At 39.7% G+C, this 19,119-nt stretch overlaps 1 protein-coding gene across 3 annotated transcripts in view; it reads left to right on the top strand.

Moving 5' to 3' along the window:
• Window positions 1-19,119, top strand: part of LOC122794543 (claudin-16-like) — a 536,954-nt gene that overhangs the window by 414,196 nt on the left and 103,639 nt on the right. Inside the window, exon 5 of one of the 3 annotated variants that reach the window (XM_044063025.1) lies at window positions 8,711-8,968. The exons of the other annotated variants lie outside the window; for them this stretch is intronic. Coding sequence (XP_043918960.1) covers window positions 8,711-8,788 — 78 coding nt within the window. The 3' untranslated portion in view covers window positions 8,789-8,968. Of the gene's footprint in view, window positions 1-8,710; window positions 8,969-19,119 lie in introns of those variants that run through there. 3 annotated transcript variants of the gene reach the window in all.

The following is a 19,119-nucleotide window of genomic DNA, read 5'->3' on the forward strand; positions in this document are numbered from 1 at the left end:
CAAGATGTGTACTAAGAAAAAACAGGAAGTTTCAGCATTCTTAAGAAAGCAAATGAAATACACTGATGGCAGGATATAACCAATTAGAGATAGTTACAGTATAGTTCAAAAAATGGCAAGAAAAGATTAGTCATGTGTGCTAGTGCTGCTTTTAAATACTTTACTGCATTTTTGTGCTGTGGTGGATTCCTGCATTTAGAACTCTTTTAGCAAGTTTTCTCCTAGCGAGCAAAGTGGGTGCTGCTTGGTGTGTGTGTGCCCTGGTTTGTAGTTTCAGTTCAGTATGTTTCTGGACATCTTCACTCTACTCTCCAGGACTTCAAATTCATGAGACTGCCTGAGGATTCCAAACTGGACTTCACCTCAGAACCAAACCCCAATTAGATCTGGGAAGTGCTGTGTAATCTGCAGCATGGCTGCATACTGCTGAAAACTATTCACAACAGTTCCAAATGTTCACACTATTTGGTTCTATTACAAAAATATGAATTTGTATTACCTCTGACACTTACTTACTTATTAGGTATTGTGCTAAGAGGACAACAGCATCCAAGTGGGACCTCCAAGATGGCTGCACATTGATCAACAGCTTAATTTCGTCTCTCCCAATGTGAAAATGGAAACTGAGAAATAAGGGCAGTGACATTGTCAGTCTGGCTAAAATGCAGTTACTGGCTAGTAAGCACACTTGCTGGATGCCAGCAAAGAAGACATTTAGACAATGTGAAAGAAAAACACCCCAGAAAAGATGAAGAGAAAAACACTGGCTGGGAAAGATCCTGCAGCCGTTCAGTTAAAATCGGTTTAAGTGTCAACTTTGGTACAAGAGATGGGTTCCAGTAATTTAGAGGAAAAAAAATGAAACAAATGTACTCAAGAAGTGTTTAAAATAAATGAAACATTAAAGAAATATATCAATGCAAATAAAATGCAGGAAAATTGAAGAAGCTTTAACTAGCTATACAGATGAACTGACAAAACTGTAAAAATCGAAGGCTGAAATGAAGAACAGGCTGGATGACTATGCAGCTTCTCAAGAAAAGTTGTTTAAAATAGCAGAGTTAGAAGACAGAGCATGCAGAGAAAATGTGAGATTTCCTGCTGTACCACAGAAAATGGAAGGAACAGACTGTATTAATTTTATGAAAGCACAAATAAACAACTGGACTGGTGTTCCACAGCAGGGTTTGTTAATTGAAAGGCCACATTAAGTGTATGCTCCAAACATGGCCATCAGAAGGCAGATAAGATCTATATTAGTAAAAATGCAATCATACCAATATAAAGAGTTGATCCTGACAAAACTGTGGAAGAAGGAAAACGTATTAAAAACTGGAGACAGTAGAGTATATGAGGAAAATTAATATTAAATGTACATCAGGCAGAAGAGAAGCAAATTTATCCCAGCCAAGGGAGCCAGCAGGACTTTTTGCAGGGGGGGTGCAAACCCAGAGCCCCGCCCACGCAGCCCCACCCCCTCCACCCATGCAGCCCCACCCCCACCCACGCAGCCATTCCAGTGTCCCATTACTTGGCTATTTCTCCCCATTTGTCATAGACACTGTTCAAATCTCTGTGTGCATACTGTTTTATGCTTTACTTCTACAATGATTACAGATATCTGGATTTCATTTACAACTTTTATTTCAAATTTTATAGCACAAACACTGACAGACATTTACTAAACCTAAACAAAGCAATAGTCTTACAATAAAAACAGACTTAACATTAAAGCTTCTCTGCCTTTGAAACCCACATTCACTGAAACAGCATTGAAACCCACATTCAAAGAAAATGCATCTGGCCAGTGGCAGGGTAAGTTTACCTTTGCACACATTTTTAGAACCATGCAAAAGTTCTTTGATTCACCTTCCTGACTGTTTTAATTATACTATACGATATATGAATTATATCCCTTGTATAATACAGCACCACTTGTTAGAGTGTGTTTTAAATTTATAGTTCTGAACATTTTTCCTTTAAGCAATGAAACAAATCATATGAACCAATAATGACAACGTGCCCAATTCAGAACATTTCAACCATAAAGGGCCACTCAAACTTCTGTCATACAATCCACCAATATCAATCAATATGCAGAATCTCTGCAGAAGTAAAAGTCATCTGAATAATTCCACATTAAAGAGATCTGAAACCAATGAAGAGGTTGTTGCTAGAAAACAATTTTATATTTCAGTGTTTCATTTACAAATTCAGTGCCTGTTGCTCTTGAAGAATAAATTGCCTATGTTACATTAAAAGAAATGGTAAGCTGGTATATTGCAATAAGGAATGGGTGGCAAGCTGAAAAACAGGTTCATAGTTATTAGGTGTCTCATCCAAAGGAGGACATACTAAGGACTGCAGTACCATACCTCCTTAAAATACAAATGTACATGCTGTAGGACTAGAACCTACAGCCCTTTGCATCATACCTGCTGTGCTAACACTGCTTTAAAATTCTATACCACAATAATGATACCATTTGCAGACTTAGCATGAGCAGTAGTAACCTCTGTTTCCCTTGAAGCTCACAATTCCTTGAAAATGCACTTGAAAATAAATTCCACCTGCTAGATCTAACTAGGGCATTCTCTCTCTCTCTCTCTCTCTCTCTCTCTCTCTCTCTCTCTCTCACACACACACACACACACACACACACACACACACACACACACACACATACACCTCAACTTCTTACTGCAAGTGCAAGAAATCTGGACAAAGCCTAAAATAAACAGGGACAGATTATAAATATTGCTTTCATGAATTTATAATAAAATTGCTAGAATAACAGGATTTGTGTTGGTATGCATTTTCCTAAAATATATGATGTCTAAAACTATTTAGCAACTTCAATCCTTTTTAGGAGGAATATGGGGCAAAAATCTGGACATTCTGTAAAACCCTGTACAGCTGAGGGGTATGATACTTCCCTTAGAGACTTTGTCAAACTGTCCTCCTTTCCACATATTTTTACAATGTTTACTCATTCCAGCCTTGGCAATGTACATAAATAGATTTTTTCAAAGTTACAACTTTAAACTCTATGTGAACTTGGTGTTTTGTTTTGTTTTTTGACAGAAAGGTATAAAGGAACTCATGGTTATGTATATAATTAAATCTCACTGTACTGAAGTATTCCCTACCATAATTCTGTTTTAATAACTAGTGTGTTTGCATTCAGAAACATTTACAGTTTTTATACTGAATTTTATAGCTACATGAATTAGAAAATAACCAATTTCCTTTTCAGAGCCTAAGCTAAAAAGTCCACTCCTTACAAGCACTCCTTCCCCTGGAAAACCTCTATATATGCATGATCACAGAGACCTAGTTCAAGATCGATGACAGCACTCCTTTAATGCAGAATTTCAATACCTGCCACAAGTTCAGGCCTACCACCTTAGATGAAAGGGTGATGTTGTCTACATAGTCTTAAAGAACAATTCATCTCCAGACTTGCTAAGTGAGACAATGAAGTGGAACTCCTCTACATCCAAATTGGCATTAACAAAACCCCTTACTCTGTCATAGCTAACTATATGTACCCCATCAGTCCATATCTCCTACCTAACATGGCATCCCTATGCATTAAGCCAACACCATTATTCTAGGAGACTTCAATCAGCTACTCTTCCATTAAATGGGAAACTTGTATATCCTTGAGTATGCACTCCCTGACAGTTCTGGATTTCATCAGTACAGGATATCTGGATCAGTTAGTCTCTACCCAAACAGGAGTGATAAAATCTTGGACTTGGTCCTTAACAATATGGGACAACTTTGGTGTCCACCAACTTCCACTTCCTCCCTAGTTAAACTGGACCACAAATCAGTCACATTCATTAGAAGACTGAAGCCAAAAGCATATTCCAGTACCTCTGTTTTCAGAGATTATGCTAAGGTTAATCTACTAAAACTAAGTGATGGCCTGAACTATGTGGAATCCTTTACTGTCAAATCCTATGCACATGTAAATAGCTGCATAGACATATCTATCCCCCTCTGAAGTACATAGAAAGCCACATTTAAGAATAATTCCATTTAGTCAAACCCAAATATAAACAGGCTCTGTAATAAAAGAAAACATATTGCCTGCAAAAATAAATTTAACTCTCAAGATGCTAAGGACACTCTTGCTAAACTTAATAGGGAGCTTGTTACCCTGATCAAATCTATCAAAGCCAGATACGAGGTAAAAAATAACCAACTAGAACTAGGTGAAGGGTAACCAGAAAGCCTTCTTTAACTATGTCAGAAATCTCAGAAACAATTTGCAGCACTGCACAGAAATAATAGCAAATGATTTTAAATTCCTGGACATAGGCAATTTACAATACTTTACTACTTAGACAAAGGAGGTAGATGGGTGCCAAAAGTCACAATTTGAAAAATAAATTAGCAAACACTGGTTTAAATCAATTTCTCTGCAGATTAAACAACCTAATGCACAGGTTGTTATAAGGAATAAAAGACTGTTTGCCAACACCACATTCAGTTTCTGAAGAAGGTAGAACAAGGGAACTGTAACAATGTCATTAGAGCAACTGAGAAGACATACAGGAACACATCTCAGGTGACCTAGGAACTTAGCAACAGCATAATGCACACCAGCAAATCTATTGAAATACTGAGACTTCTTTTATTAAAATGCTGTCACTAAAGTCAATGAATGAGAGTGCTGTCTGCGGTAGTTAACAGTCAAAGCACACCCAATTAAGATGTGCTCCATTACTATAGAGTTAGTTATTAGGGCAAATAGCAAAACTGGTCACCTGTATTTGCTCAACAATTCCAGATTATCTCAGAATGCTGAAGTATGTAGTAAAAAAAAGGACTGCATTACATATTGTGCAATGCTGTTCAGAAATAGAGCAGATGAACCCAATTTCTTCCAGTACAGGAAACATAAAAAATGGACTGCAAATTTTTCAAAAGAAATAAAATGAAGGAACTATGTTATCGTTTGTTAAAGTAATAGACATAACCATCAAATTAGTGATAAAATTACCTCTATAATGGTTTAATTCTCATCGGTTTATGGCTTATGGTGAATGTCTGAGAACACAGTTAGATTAAATAATACATCTGCAGCAACGGAAAACACAAGTATGAATGCAGAAGGAAAAAGAACAGATAACGTACACAAGGATAAAGTATTCAACATAGACACAATACAACTCATTCTAGATTATCACTTCAAAATAAGGAGATAACAGTTCCCATTTTAAGGAGTTCCAAATCTTGTTAAAGGGTTGCATATTAGGGTTATCAACCATCTAATTCAAACCCAGAATTCTCTGCAGCACATAATATACAACAATCATATTACATGTGGCTTGCTACCAGATTGATAAAGCATGAGACAGCTCTAATATGATCCTTACAGGGCACTAAAAGGTCCCTATAGCTAATAATTTTAATATTACACATATTTTTGTGTCCACAGAAATAAACCTACCTTACACTCTCCTGGATTCCACATGTTGATTAGTTTCCTTTCAATATCCCTTTTCACTCCCAAATGGCCCACTATCTGTCCACTATCTATTGTTCTATCAGGTAGTGGTAAACACTGCCTGCACCTTCTCCAATGGTGTAGACAGTTGTGAAGCACAAATTGCGAGCACTGGCTCTGACAGAGACTTCCAGCACATGCTGTTGCCATTCCTAACATATCCTCTGTTATGTAAAGTACAAATCTTGGCACTGGAAATGGGCAAGCATAACAGCATACTGCCACGTTTTTATAATTTTCAGTATACATACACAAATACATAGACTATAGTGAGTGCATAGACACACAAATACAGAGACTAAAGTGAGTGCATAGACAAACAAATGTGTGTCTGTATGTGTGTGTGCATCATACTGTGGCCCCTAGTGACTGGTATGGGGTGGTGTGGATGAGGAAGAACCCATGCATTTATCCTGAATGAGACCACCACACACACTATTCCTATAAAAAGGAAGGGCTATGTAGAAAAAAGTTACTGTAGGGAGGTCTACTGAAGAGACAGTAGCTAATGTAAAAGATAAAGAGACTCATTGTGAGAGATGGTAGCCACAGAGCTTCCTTCTATTGTCATGCAAAAATCAGGAACTAGTGGAGGATATCAGACAGAAATTTATTGGAAACAATCTGATAGGGAAATATCTGTAGATATACTTGGAGAATTAGCAGAACTGCATTTATGGCACTTACGAGGATGTATCTATGTTTGGAGAAGAACTAGAAAACTCAGCTTGATTCAAGTTGGGGAGGGGGAACAAGAACTTTAAAACATTTTTGAATGACTATGAAGTAGAGCCATGTTAGTTTTCATAAGGTGTTAACTCATTGCAAATAAACTACACAAAAACTAAATATTTTCCAGTGTGCATTAAATAATACCCTTTTTTAGCAGGCAAAGATTGGACTAAAATATACCAAACTAAAATCTTTTGAGCTCCTGCATTTCTGCTTGTAGTGTTAATTTTAAGTGAATTGGTTTCTTATTGTAAAGCTGCTGCTGTGTGTTACCATGTCCACCTGCAAAGACAAAGAAATTAGTGTGTCCTGCTACCTTTTTTTTACAAAATATGATTTCTGCCATCAATAACAATTTAATAGTATATTTCTAAGTTACTGTGCCAACAAAATGACAAGTGGGTCTGCTTCCGCATACTATTCTGCCGGCATACTGTAAGTAACGCAACTAAAAACCATCTAAGTTGCATGTTGAGCAAAGAATCTCTGTAAACATACAGTATACTACTGAAAAGTACATATTATGTTGCCACACACCTACCTGTCATTTGTACATTTGTCTGTGAAATCCACTCCAAACGTCTTCTTTTGTAATTCAAACTTCACGTGGGCGTGAAAGATGAAGACGTAAAACATCAAGTGGCTCAGATGCAAAAGCATCTGTGTGACTAAGGGCGTTCTTAAAGAAGAACTCCCTAAAAAAAAAAAAAAAAAATTTTTTTTTTTAAATTAAAAGAAAATTAATCTACCACTACCAGCCAGTCGATTCCAGGGGGGTGCAAGTGCACCCCCTTGCACCTGCTTGTGGGTGCCCTTGATCCCAGCAATCAGGGAATGTTGAGAGGCAGGACTGAGATTCGAGTTGCTATATTCAGCTGTCTTTAGAATACTTTTTCCTGGAGGAGAAGTAATTTTGGATGCAAAACAGGCTAAGGCAGAAGTAAAAAAGTTTATCTGATAAAAACGAGCCATGGACAGAAGGGGACTCTGCTTCTCATTCTTCTGACAATAAAGTTCATGGAGAGACTTTGCCAGTGAAACCATTTCCAGTGTTCCAAAGGAAAGGGCTTAAGAGACAGAAAAAGCACAGGAGTTGTCCAGAAGAATCAGGAGTACCTTGGATTTGAACCAGAGTCTGGTGTTGGCAGATGGAGATGATCAGGAAGACGACCAGCAACAATGAAATTAGAGAATAAATTTGAGATTATAAAATATCAATCACATTTTAAAATATGACTTTGCAAGGAAAAAAGTGGCTGTGAAAGACTGGAATCATGTTAATTTTGTTAAACTTGTAATTGGACTGTAAAGCATATAGCCCACTTTATGTCATTAATGTTTAGAAAGACACTAAAGGTAAAAAGTAACTGTAAGTAAAACATTTTTTCTTCTTATCAGTATTTGTATAAAACATTTCATGATATTAATGTCGTCTCACAGTAAGACGTCCTGTTCAATTCTCTGCTAAAGTGTCTTCTGTGTGGAGACATGCATGAATGGGCGTACCTTCGTTGAAGGTTGTGCATCAGAGCTGGCAACTCGGCATGTAAAAATCTACTGCTAATCATTAGCGGACTGGAGTTCCGCTGTGGCGACCCCTAACCAGGAAAAGCCGAAAGACACAACAACAACTGCATGTTATATTGTAAAGCAGTTCTGTATAATATGTAATCAGGGGTACTTTAAAATTTGAGGGGAGTTTTTTCAGAGGCTTTTGTATGTGTTGAGGATATTAATGTAAATTAGTTGTAAGAAATATAGGCTTTCCAGTATTACAAGATGATGGGGCTGGACAGAAGCAAGTTTTAATTAATGTGCTATGATCTTGGCCTACATGGGTGGAGCTGGGTGCAGAGGTGTGCTAACTGTATTATATGTAAAATTAAGATGATAATTTCCCTTGTTGGATATTTAAATTCATGTCATTGGTTTAAGCTATAAACAAGTTGGGTTTTGTATGCAAATAGGCATGAAAAATAAGACAAAATGGTGAAAACGATGAAAATGCTAAGTTTCTTGCATCTGCAAAGATTTTAGCTTATCTTTCCCCATTGGCAAATGCTCTTAGTGGGAGATAAAAAGTCTGCACATGAAGACAGTTGGCATGGGAATTCTGTACATTCTGGTCCGAGTGAAATTTACAAAGATTCCTTCATTCATCTGCAAATTTAGTAGCTTTTTGATATTTGCTTTACATTTAGAGCCACTGGCAAAGAAAATAAGACACTCAGAAATCCAATGATATAATTGTCATGTTAATCAAGGAAAGTTGGCTTTATTTGCAGATGATATGTTATACCTGATAAATCCAGAAAAGGGCATCTCAGTTTTGTGAAACATTATGAGACAGTTTCAGGTCTTTTCTGAATATAAAAATTAATGAAAATAAAATGAAAGTTATCAAATAGCCATAATGATAGATCCTTGTTGTCTTTTTCCCTCCTTTTCAACCTGCAGGTTATCAAATGTGACTCAGATCTGAGATCAGCCATTTCCAAAAGACTACACCCACCGAGCTCTGTCTCCTTGATCTGACAGACTAACCTCAGATCAAGTTTGACCCTGTCCAAACCAGTAACACTGCTGAATCCAAAAATGTGACACCAAGGACCCTCAAACAAAAGAAGGAGAACAACAGCCTCCATGACTTGGTCGATGAAAGGATTGAGAAAAAATAATACAGGAGGAACCAGCTGGGTGGGATGGTGAACTAGATGGAAAGAGACAACACAGATCAATTGTTATGGTAAGTACATAACTTTCATATCCAATGTTGTCTTTTCTGTCTGGATTCAACCTCTGGGATAAAGTCCCTAGCCGAGGCCATAACAGAGAACATTTTGCAGCACAATGGAACCAAAAGAGGCTCTAGACCTCAACTGAATAGCCATTGTATAGTGGGACACAAAGATATAATGATCTACCCAAGTAAAGCAGCACAAACATCACCCATAGCTGCTCTCAAGAGGAAAACCATAGAGGCCATAGCTCTAGTAGAATGATCCTTCAGTTTGCAAGGCAAAGCCTTCCTTTTCAAAATGTATACAAATGAAATGCAATCAGAAATCCACTTAGAGTAGTCTTACATACTGGCTTTCCTAACTGGGTTTAAAAAAAAGGGACAAACAACTGATTAGATTTTCTTAAGGACTTGGTCCTATCCAAATAAAATCTCAGTTGCCTATGAACATTGAGGCAATGAAGCAAATATTCCCCTTTATTTGACAATTCAAGGAAAAATACTGGTAAGTGGATGGCCTGATTTAAATTGTTCTCTGCAGCCACCTTAGGCAAAAGAGTAAGATCCATTCTTAAACACACCCTGTCTTTATTAAAGACCAGATAAGGGCGTACCAAGAATAAAGTCAGCAGTTTTGACACACTCTTGGCCAAAATAACAGCCACCTTGAAAAGAACCTTTCAAGACAACAACTTCAAGGGAACCATTGCTGGTGGCTCAAAAGGAGATCCAGCAAGCACTTGAAGTATAAATAGCAAATCAAACAAAGGAGCAGGGTCCTGGACAGGAGGCCACAATAAAATTTCCTTTGAGAAAAGCCTTTGAAACATTTAAAGCCACTACTGGTGTATTATCTCTACCAGTGGGAAATTTTGAAATCACTGCTAATTGTACCTTAATAGTGGAATAACTAGATCCTGAATGGAATAAGTCAGCAAAAAAATCAAGGATAGCCTCCAATAGTGCTGAAATGGGGTCAGGACCCTTAGAATAATCCCAAAAGGTTAAGCATCCCCACTTGCTAGCATAGACTTTGCAAGTAGACAGCTTCTGAAAACAAGACAAAATATGAACCACTCTTTCTGAAAGCTTGAGATTTCTGGCCATAGAGGAACCATGCTGTTAACTTGAAAATTCCAAAGGTTGGGTGGGTCTGAGCCTGTAGGATGAGAAATGACAGTCAGAATGGAATCCAGGACCCAGGGAGGGTACTTAGCAGAAGCCAAAGAAAGAGGAACAACACCTATAAGTGCCAGAAAGTAGCAGTGATGATTATAGTTACTCTTCAATGGGCAGCCTTCTGGAGGAACTTTATTATTAATAGAGCTGGAGGATAAACATACAGGAGACCCAAGGGCCAAGCATACAGAAGAGTGTTGCTGGTTGACTGTTCCTAAGGCGAAACTAAGACATAATAACTGCTGCACTTGGTGTTGGCTGGGAAAGCAAGCAGACTGCAATACAAAGTGCCCTAGTGCTGAAAAATGAGAGCAGTAATTGTATTTAGGGACCACTCATGGGAAAAAAGAATGTTCCTACTCAGAATGTCTGCTAAAATGCTGGACTTCCTGGGATGCAGTTGCTACAAGAAATTGTAGAGACAAAATTGTCCATTGCTAAACCTTCATGGTTTCCCGGCAATGAGGATATGATTGGCATCCTCCCTGTTTGTTCAGATACCAGATGACAGGGATATTGTCCATCTGTACTGAGATCACACTCTTGGTGAGAAAACCCTGAAAGGCCTGCAACATGAGGAGGACTGTTGTCATTTCCAAAACAGTGATGTAAAGTTTGGCCTTGGTTGTCAACCAAGTCCCTTGGATTCTCTTCCCATTGAAATGTTCCCCCACCCAAAAAAGGAGGTATCTGTCATGACTGTATCCTGCAGTGGAGTACGAACAAAAGGTCTCCTGGATAACACCAGGAGAGACTTCAACCACCACTTCATTTGATTTTGGCAGATTTGTGTCAATATAATGGTAAAATGTATAGGATAAGTCAAATAGGACCATTGCATCACTAAAGTCCATTACAGTATCCTCATGGGGTACCTTGCCAGGGGAATGAAGCAGATTGCTGTGGCCATGTGACATAAAAGTCTGAGAAACATAGATACCAGAGGTTTTCTGTAAGATAGGAAGAAGGTGGCCTGAGAATGAAGGGTAGATATTCTGAGAGCTGGGAGTCCTGCACTCTGAGGGACTGTGTTCAACTGGCAGCCTATGAATCCAACATCTATACTGGTTGAAGATTTGACTTTTGATGGCTTACAGTGATTCCCAAAGAAAAGGCACAATTGGAGTAAGAAGTCGCTGGCCTTGACTAGCAATGTCCTTGGGAAGTTGTTGATAAGCCAATCATCCAGATATGGGAAGACCTGGAACCTCTGCAGTCTCAGCCAGGTTGCCATGACTGCCAAGCATTTGTTGAACACTCAGGGGCAGTGGTGAGACCAAAATGCAGAACTCTGAAATGGTAATGACTGGCTCCTAGATAGAAGTGCAGAAAAATCCTGGAGCACCTTGTTATCTTTATTTGACGGAAGGCATCCTTGAGACTGATCACACAAATCCATTTGCTCTTCCTCAAGAGAGACAGAATGGAATGCACCATGACCATCCTGAATTTGGTCTGTTTCACAAAGCAATTTAATTTGCTCAAATCCAAGATTGGCCTAAGGTCCTTGTTTTTCTTTGGAATTAAAAATAATCTAAAAGAATCTGGAATTGACCATGGATCCACAGTAGTCTGGTGGGACCTCCTGAATGAATATTTTCTAACAGCTTTTGGATTTTGATAGCAGCCTCCCTTCTGTGGAGGGGAGGCACATCTGGAAGGTGTCTGATGCTCTCTTTTGGTGGCAATAAAAATAGAATTGTGTACCCCCTGGATATAACTCTTAGTAACCATCCATCTTAGGTGATGCCCCTCCAAGTTTTCATGTGTAGAGCTAAATGCCACCCGACAGCCTCCAGAGCTCGATAGTCAGGCAACCCTTCAGGAGTGCTGGAAGGTCCTCCTGTGAGAAGCTCTGCAGAGGCCCTAATTCTGTGGATCACCTCTGCTGTGCAAGTGGTGCCCATTCTGGTCAACCCCCCCACAGTGGGGGGGGGATCTACCCCAAGAGTATCCTGAAAAGGCTGGTATGCTTTTCTAAAGAACAGACATCCCCTCTTCTGATTCATGAAGAAGATCTGTTTGGGTAGCAAAATACACTCTGATGACATAGCATCTTTCATTCTGCTTGCTTCTGGTAAAGTGTCTCTAACTTTAGGTGCAAAGAACAAAGAGCCATTATAGGGGGCACTAATAAAGTATACCTTGAAGTAATCTGCAAAGTTATAGAGTCTCACCCAAGCATGGCAATTGACTCCATTATTAAGCAGACACATGGATACATTACCAATTGACTGCAAGGTTGATGACTGAATCTTCAGAGTCTTTTGAGACTGGAGTCTCTTGTGTCTTACTCACTCTTGACACTTCATACATGATATACCACCCCAAAAGCTTCCAGAAACACCGACTCATGTGGAAATGGGGCTTCTTCTGTCCAACTGCTGTGATGAATCAGCTCCATAAGGTTGTCAAAGGAGGCATCATTGCAGGGAGAATTTTTGGGACCCCTCTCCCTCTTTGAGGTCCATAACCTTGGTAAGGGATTCCTATAGGGAATCCAGGTGCTTCCTCTTGCACCACCTCTTGCTATGACTTTTCTGTATGAGGAATCTGTAGGGGAAGCAGGGTGGCCTGGAAACTAATTGGAGTGACTGTCTTGTATCAGGCTGATATGAGTCTACAAGCATAGATAACAAGGTGTGGAGAGATGCCGGATGGCACCGACCACTCTGTCTCTGAGCAGGGAAACGTCCTCTCTATGATATCAAAGGCAGCAGCTGAAGCTGGCTGCCCAGACCCAGCACCCCTGGGTTCTGAAGACTCCAAGGACATGCTAGACTCCAGAGCCACTCCAACCTGTCCCAACACTGAGACTAGAGCTGAGCTGTCAAGAGCCAAAGCACCAAGAATGAGAGATGACTCCAAAACCATAAAACATCAAACCCAACCTGGCAAACTCTGTCCCAAAGGGTTGGCTCCGAGGTCTACTTGGCTCTGAGACAGCTGGAGTTGAGAAGGCCAAGGCAGGGCTGGGAGCCAAAATTGACCAAGCTGTCAGATCCAATCTCATGGGTGGTAAGGCAACCGGCTCTGAGAACCATAGAGCTGTTGGGCCCAATGGAGGAAACAAATTCATAGGGATCAGACTTAGTTAAATCTGGGCTTGCAGGAAGGCCCTCATCAGCTATTCCAACTCAGCAGGTCTCAAACTCCTGACCAATCAGACCAACTGAGATGAAGAATCTACTGAAGTGGGCTTGGGAGCCTGCCTGCTAGCAGAAGGCTTCAAGAACTGGGCCCAAACCAGGGAAACACAGATCTGTGGAGAGGACTCTGGAGAGAACTCTTGTGCAGTAAAGGGGGAGAAAGGTAAATGAACCATGCCCATGGTTGCCACCCTCAACAAAAAGGGCTAGGGGTGCTAAGCACTGGGGAAAGAGCCATCCCCATAGGTTCATAGGCTGGTACTAGGCTATCGGCCCTAAGGCCTATACAAGCCTAGCCATAACAATTCCCTGGCTATTTCTTCCCACACTATTTAATTCCCTGGACCCCTGTCTAGCAGGGCGACTGACGTGATCCCTGGGGTGAATTACATTTCTCCTATCCAGTCTCCAGTCATCAAGGTTCCTTTTGAAGAGGGCCAAAGAGGCGCTCTGCTTGACATGTATGGGCAATCTATTCCAGAGTCTGGGGAGTCCCTGGGTCAGGAACCTATCCCTCCAGCATGTTTTGTTTATTGTGATGACAAGGTTTAGATCCCTGGAGCGTGAGGTTCTGAGGGATTGGGATTTCTTTAAGTGTAACATGTCCAACAGCTCTGGGTTTGACATGGCCTTGTATGTTAAGCAGAGATTGCCTCAGAGTATGCAACAGAGTATAGCTGGAGTTTTTTAAGGCGGTCAGCATAGGGCACCTGCTTTAGGCCTGTGATTCTTTTAGTGAGGTATTTCTGTGGTCTTTCCAGTTGTTGCAGATGTCTTGAGAGGTACATACCAAATGGGGCATTGTATTCTATAATGGGTCTAATGAGGGATGAGTATAGTGGGACAATGACCTCCTTTTTTCTGGATGAAAAGCCCTTAGTGATGAAGTGTGCCACATAGAAGGATTTCCTGACTGTTGTGGCGATGTGGTTACTGAAGGTAAGACCACTGTCCACCTGTGTCCCTAAGTCCCTTATCACACTTTCAGTGTTTAGTGTACTGCCACCTATGTGGTAATTCACGGGTACATGTTTTTTCCCAAAGTGGATAACTATACATTTCTTGGCATTGAGCTTGAGCCCAGGGCTCTGGCACCAAGCATCTGTTTCTGTTGGCACAGTGGAAGAACAGGTCTGAGGTGTTGGATCAGAAGATGGCTACCAGACAGTAGGACAGACTGAAGATCCTTGGACCTTCAGAGCTTGCTGGTTAGAGATAAGGAGAGCCATGCATTTAAAATTCCCCTTAGAGGATTTGGGGACCTTAGTTGCCTCCTCCTTCAGACCCTGATTACCCTCCCCATGTGTGTTGACTGCAGAAAAAGAGGAAGAAGCATCTCTAGCTGGCAAAAGACCTTTAAGGACCAGCTTGGCCTTCCTTTCATTAACAGCTCTGGACCCAAAACTATCACAAATATCATACTGGGTCTCCAGGTGCACAACAGTGAGACAGTAGATGCACAAATCATGTGAGTTTTGAGAGGGGAAGTTTGTGGCCAAATAGCACACATTTTTTAAAACCTTTATCCATACCTAATCACAGGAATAAAACACCTAACTACAAATAACGAGGCAGTCACAACTACTACAAAGAAAACTCCACACAAAACCAAGGCGGGAAAAACCCGCTAACAATAAGACAAAACACTCCTACCTAACCCAAAAATTACACTGTCTAACCACTAGAAAAACTACAAAAACACACTAAGTAGCAAACTATCCTATACTAAAAAAAGGGTAGAACTATGCTCTAAATCACAAAAAAGATACAACTCCAAACAGAGCTTGAGATCAAGCTGCTATACTGAAATGTGGCAAATGAGATCTGAGGTTATAAGGGAGAAAAACGTGGTGAGTGCAGGTTGGAAACGAACCAACAGCGAACCAAATCAAAAAGAGAAAGGACTGTCTGACCAACACAGCTTTTATAAAAAACTTTAATGAAGATAAAACTTTGATTAAAAAAAAATAATAAAATATATTGGTAGGTGATTTTCTTTTTGATGAGATCTGAGGTTAGCCTGTCACAGCTACACATCATGGGATGAGGAGGAGGAATTTGGGATCTGAAGTCTTTTGGAAATGGCCAGTCTCAGACCTGAGTTGGATCTGATAATGTACAGGTTGAAACTGGATGGAAAAGGCAACATCGGGCCAAAGGGTATATCTGTAAATTATGTAAGCACACACAAATTGTTCATCAATACCTATATTTATGAAGACACAATAAGATGAAGTATTTAGGAATATGGATTAAAAAGGCTTCCATTATGGCAGCTAAGGATTTGTGGGAAAAGACTGAGAATATAATACAAAAACTGAGAAACTGGAAGCTCTTGCTTATGGACATGGATAATATGATGCAAGTAGTGAAAATGGTTTTCATCCTCTAAGTTTTATATATACAGATCAGGCATATTATTATCAACCAGAAGAGAAGTTGTGGACAAAAATTAATAAATAGTTGAAGGAATTTATCTAGGTACTTTTCCTTTTTCGGGCCAACAGCTGTAACAAGCTACCCCACGCAAGCAATGATCGCACAGCTGTTACCGAGAATTTATATCTGCACTAAGTAGCACTCTGTAAAAACCTGACAACAGTTATATGTTTAGAGGAGACATTAACTAGATGGAACGCCATAAGTCAGGAGTTATTTGTGCCTTTAAATTCTGTTTTCCGGATTCTTTTATAATGCGTTGTCGTAGTCTGAACCTTTACTTATGTTCAGCACTGCACCATGCGGACTAAGTGTTATAGTTTATTACACGTGTGAAGTTTGGAAACTAACATACTGCTTTAAGTTTGAATACTTACCCACTTAGACATTTGAAAGCACAGCTGAAAGGCAGATGTTTAGTTTTTAACAGATCACAGAATGCTGGCAGCCTTGAAACAATAATATCAAAGGATTAATGTGCCTGTATAAGTGGAAGCATTTGCACTAAGCAACTTTTGTCATGGTGGCTATTCTTAGGTGAACATGTTAAGCGTTCAACATGATCAAAACAGAATCCAAGGGAGAGAGGGCATTCAGTAGTGGTTTGCCTCACTGAAATACATACAAATCGGACTTTCAGGCTATCTAATGCTATTTTGAGAGTGCGAGAACTAATAAAACAGCTAAAGCAGGCTCTAGTCCACCAAGAACAAATGAGTCGACTGTCAACAGAGAGAACACAAGAGGGAGGCCCTTTTCTGGTAACCGTGTCAATAAAATTTGAGCTACAGAAAGTGTTGTTTTTCACCATTGTAATCAAGCTGAGTTCATACTTACATATGGAAGATTAATAACATAGGCTGAGAAGATCAATGCATCAAAGCTCTTGCCCCAATAACAGAAAAGTACCTTTATCTCGAAAGGGAAGAGAGTTAAGTGAGATAAGTAGAGTTTCCCAACAGATTAAGGTGGTTTAGGATTACCTAATTTGAAGTGATATTTTAGAGCTGCACAGTTAAGGGTCATATAAACTGTCTTTCGGCTTTTCTCAGTTAGGGGTCGCCACAGCGGACCTCCAGTCCGCTAATGATTGGCAGTGCATTATTACGGTGTTGAGTTGCCAGCCCGGCGCCCAACCCCTCAAAGAAGGCACACCCACATAAGGGTCATATACTTAACACAATTAGGAAGTTATAATTCAAAGTGGAAAGGGATGTTGATAAAGTGGGGGGGCGGGTTCAAGAAACAAGAAGAATGGGATATTGATGCAGATTCTTAAGGAAAATAATAATCATGCACAATATTATATTCATAAATTTGAATAAAGTAGTCTAAGAGCTAAGCCAAAATGGGAATGGAGAAGGGAGATTTTGCCAATATGGATGACTGCAAGTAGGGGTACAAAAAGAGGCAAGAGGGACTGGAATCTACTGGAGAAAGCTGGCAAAAGAACCAAGGTATTAGGAGAAAATAACTAGAAATGGAAAGGTAACAGAGTGGGATGAGGCCAAGAAAAAGTTTAGATTTAATGTTAGATACTGCATTCCCTACCAGGAGTTGATATCAGAGTATAGGCGAACAGAGAAGGACAGGGAATTCCTCAGTGAATACCTGCTCTGAATGAGTTAGTTGACAAAAGTAGAATACAAGCTGCAGTTAAAAAGGGATAAATTAGTAGGGCATATAAAATATTACACAGTTACTATAAAAATCAGTCAGATGACATTAGAAAAGATTGGAAAGAAAGACCAGAAAATCAGTTTGCAAAGGAACAATGAGAGGGCATATGTATTGGCTCCCAAGTATTCAACAAAGTCCAGAAGGTTTAGGATTTTTGCTTAGAAGATTTTGTAAAGGTATTTTTATACCCCATGCAGACTTCCAAGAATTTTTTCCTCAGGTAGATAGCAAATGTTGGAGCTATGATGGAGAAGACAGAGATAACTAGAAACATGTTTGGGAGTGCAATGAGTTGTTAAGATTTTAAAAATTCCATACAGAGTATTCTGTCAGAAATACTGGGGGAGAAAATGACTGTGAAAAGGAAATGAGTCTTTTGAGCTGGGACACAGGATCTGAATTGCCTAGACATATTAAGGCTTTTGACTGTTTAAGAAGCAATTACTAGAAAATTGAAATCAAAGTCCAGACCAACTGTATTTGAATACTAATTACATAGAAGTTGGAATTTGTGAGAACTATTCATGTAGAATCATTTTCAGGAGCAATTTATGAAATGTGGACTGATGATAGCTATAAAGAACGAAAACATATATGACATACAATATATGTAAATTGAAAGAAATATTAATATGGTTTGTTTTCTTTTCTTTTTACTATGTGTGCCTATTCTCTAACTGATAATTTAATAAAGGTGTTAAAAACACAGTATCTACCTGGGCATACCCACACACTACAGTGGACTCCTACGGATGACAAAGTGCATTTACAGACAGTTGTAGACACAAGCGTACAGCTGTGTTCACCTAAGAACACTTGCAGAGTGTCATATCGCTCATGGTTGAGTTCCCTCCTGGTGTAGGTGTATTGTTTATAGTTTCTTTAAACTACTTTTGCCATCAGTGAGCATTCTGAACCTAAGTCTAAAACTTGCTGTGATCTGCAAATTTGTACTAACATTTTGGTTGTGACATTTGAGCCGATTTATATTTGCTGTCTTCAAGAAACCATTACTGTTTGTAGGATTAAATATTCCCATTCTTGTTTGACTGGATCCATTCTGTGCAGAAACTTGTGGTAATTGTACCTGTCCATTTCCAAAACATGGGTGAACCACCGTTGCCTGGGCCAGAAGGGAGTCACCAAAATGATCATGGGAGATTTCTTCTGAATCTTCAGAAGTACCGTGGATATTAATGGAATGGATGGAAAAGCATACAGGAACATTTCTGTCCAAAGAAAAGAAAAGGCATTTATTTGCCTTCCAAGCCTTCTTGCATGGAGTCCTGGAACAGAAATTTGCCAATGGATTGTTCAGAAAGGAGGCAAACAGGTCTACTTGAGGAACTCTCCACAAATGGATCAAATCTTGGAAAACCACCTGATCTAGTTTCCATTCATAAGGGTCTGCCCTGGTCCTGCTCAGCTTGTCTGACACACAGTTTAACTCTGATGGAATATAGGATGCCTGCAGAGTGAGACTGTGCTGTGAAGCTATATCCCAAGCTAACATGGCTAGTCTGCAAAGCGGGCACAGCCTGGTTCCCCCTTGCTTGCTGATGTACCACATGACTACTTCAAAAGGTCCCGGGGACCAAAGATAATTCAGAGAGTTGAGTAACTTGATCAGGGCAAGCATCTCCTTGATATTTATGTGCTTGCATCTGTCCTTGGTGTCC

This window comes from Protopterus annectens, chromosome 2.part1, assembly GCF_019279795.1.
Source record: "Protopterus annectens isolate FY-2018-M chromosome 2.part1, PAN1.0, whole genome shotgun sequence".
Taxonomy (NCBI): Eukaryota; Metazoa; Chordata; order Ceratodontiformes; family Protopteridae; genus Protopterus; species Protopterus annectens.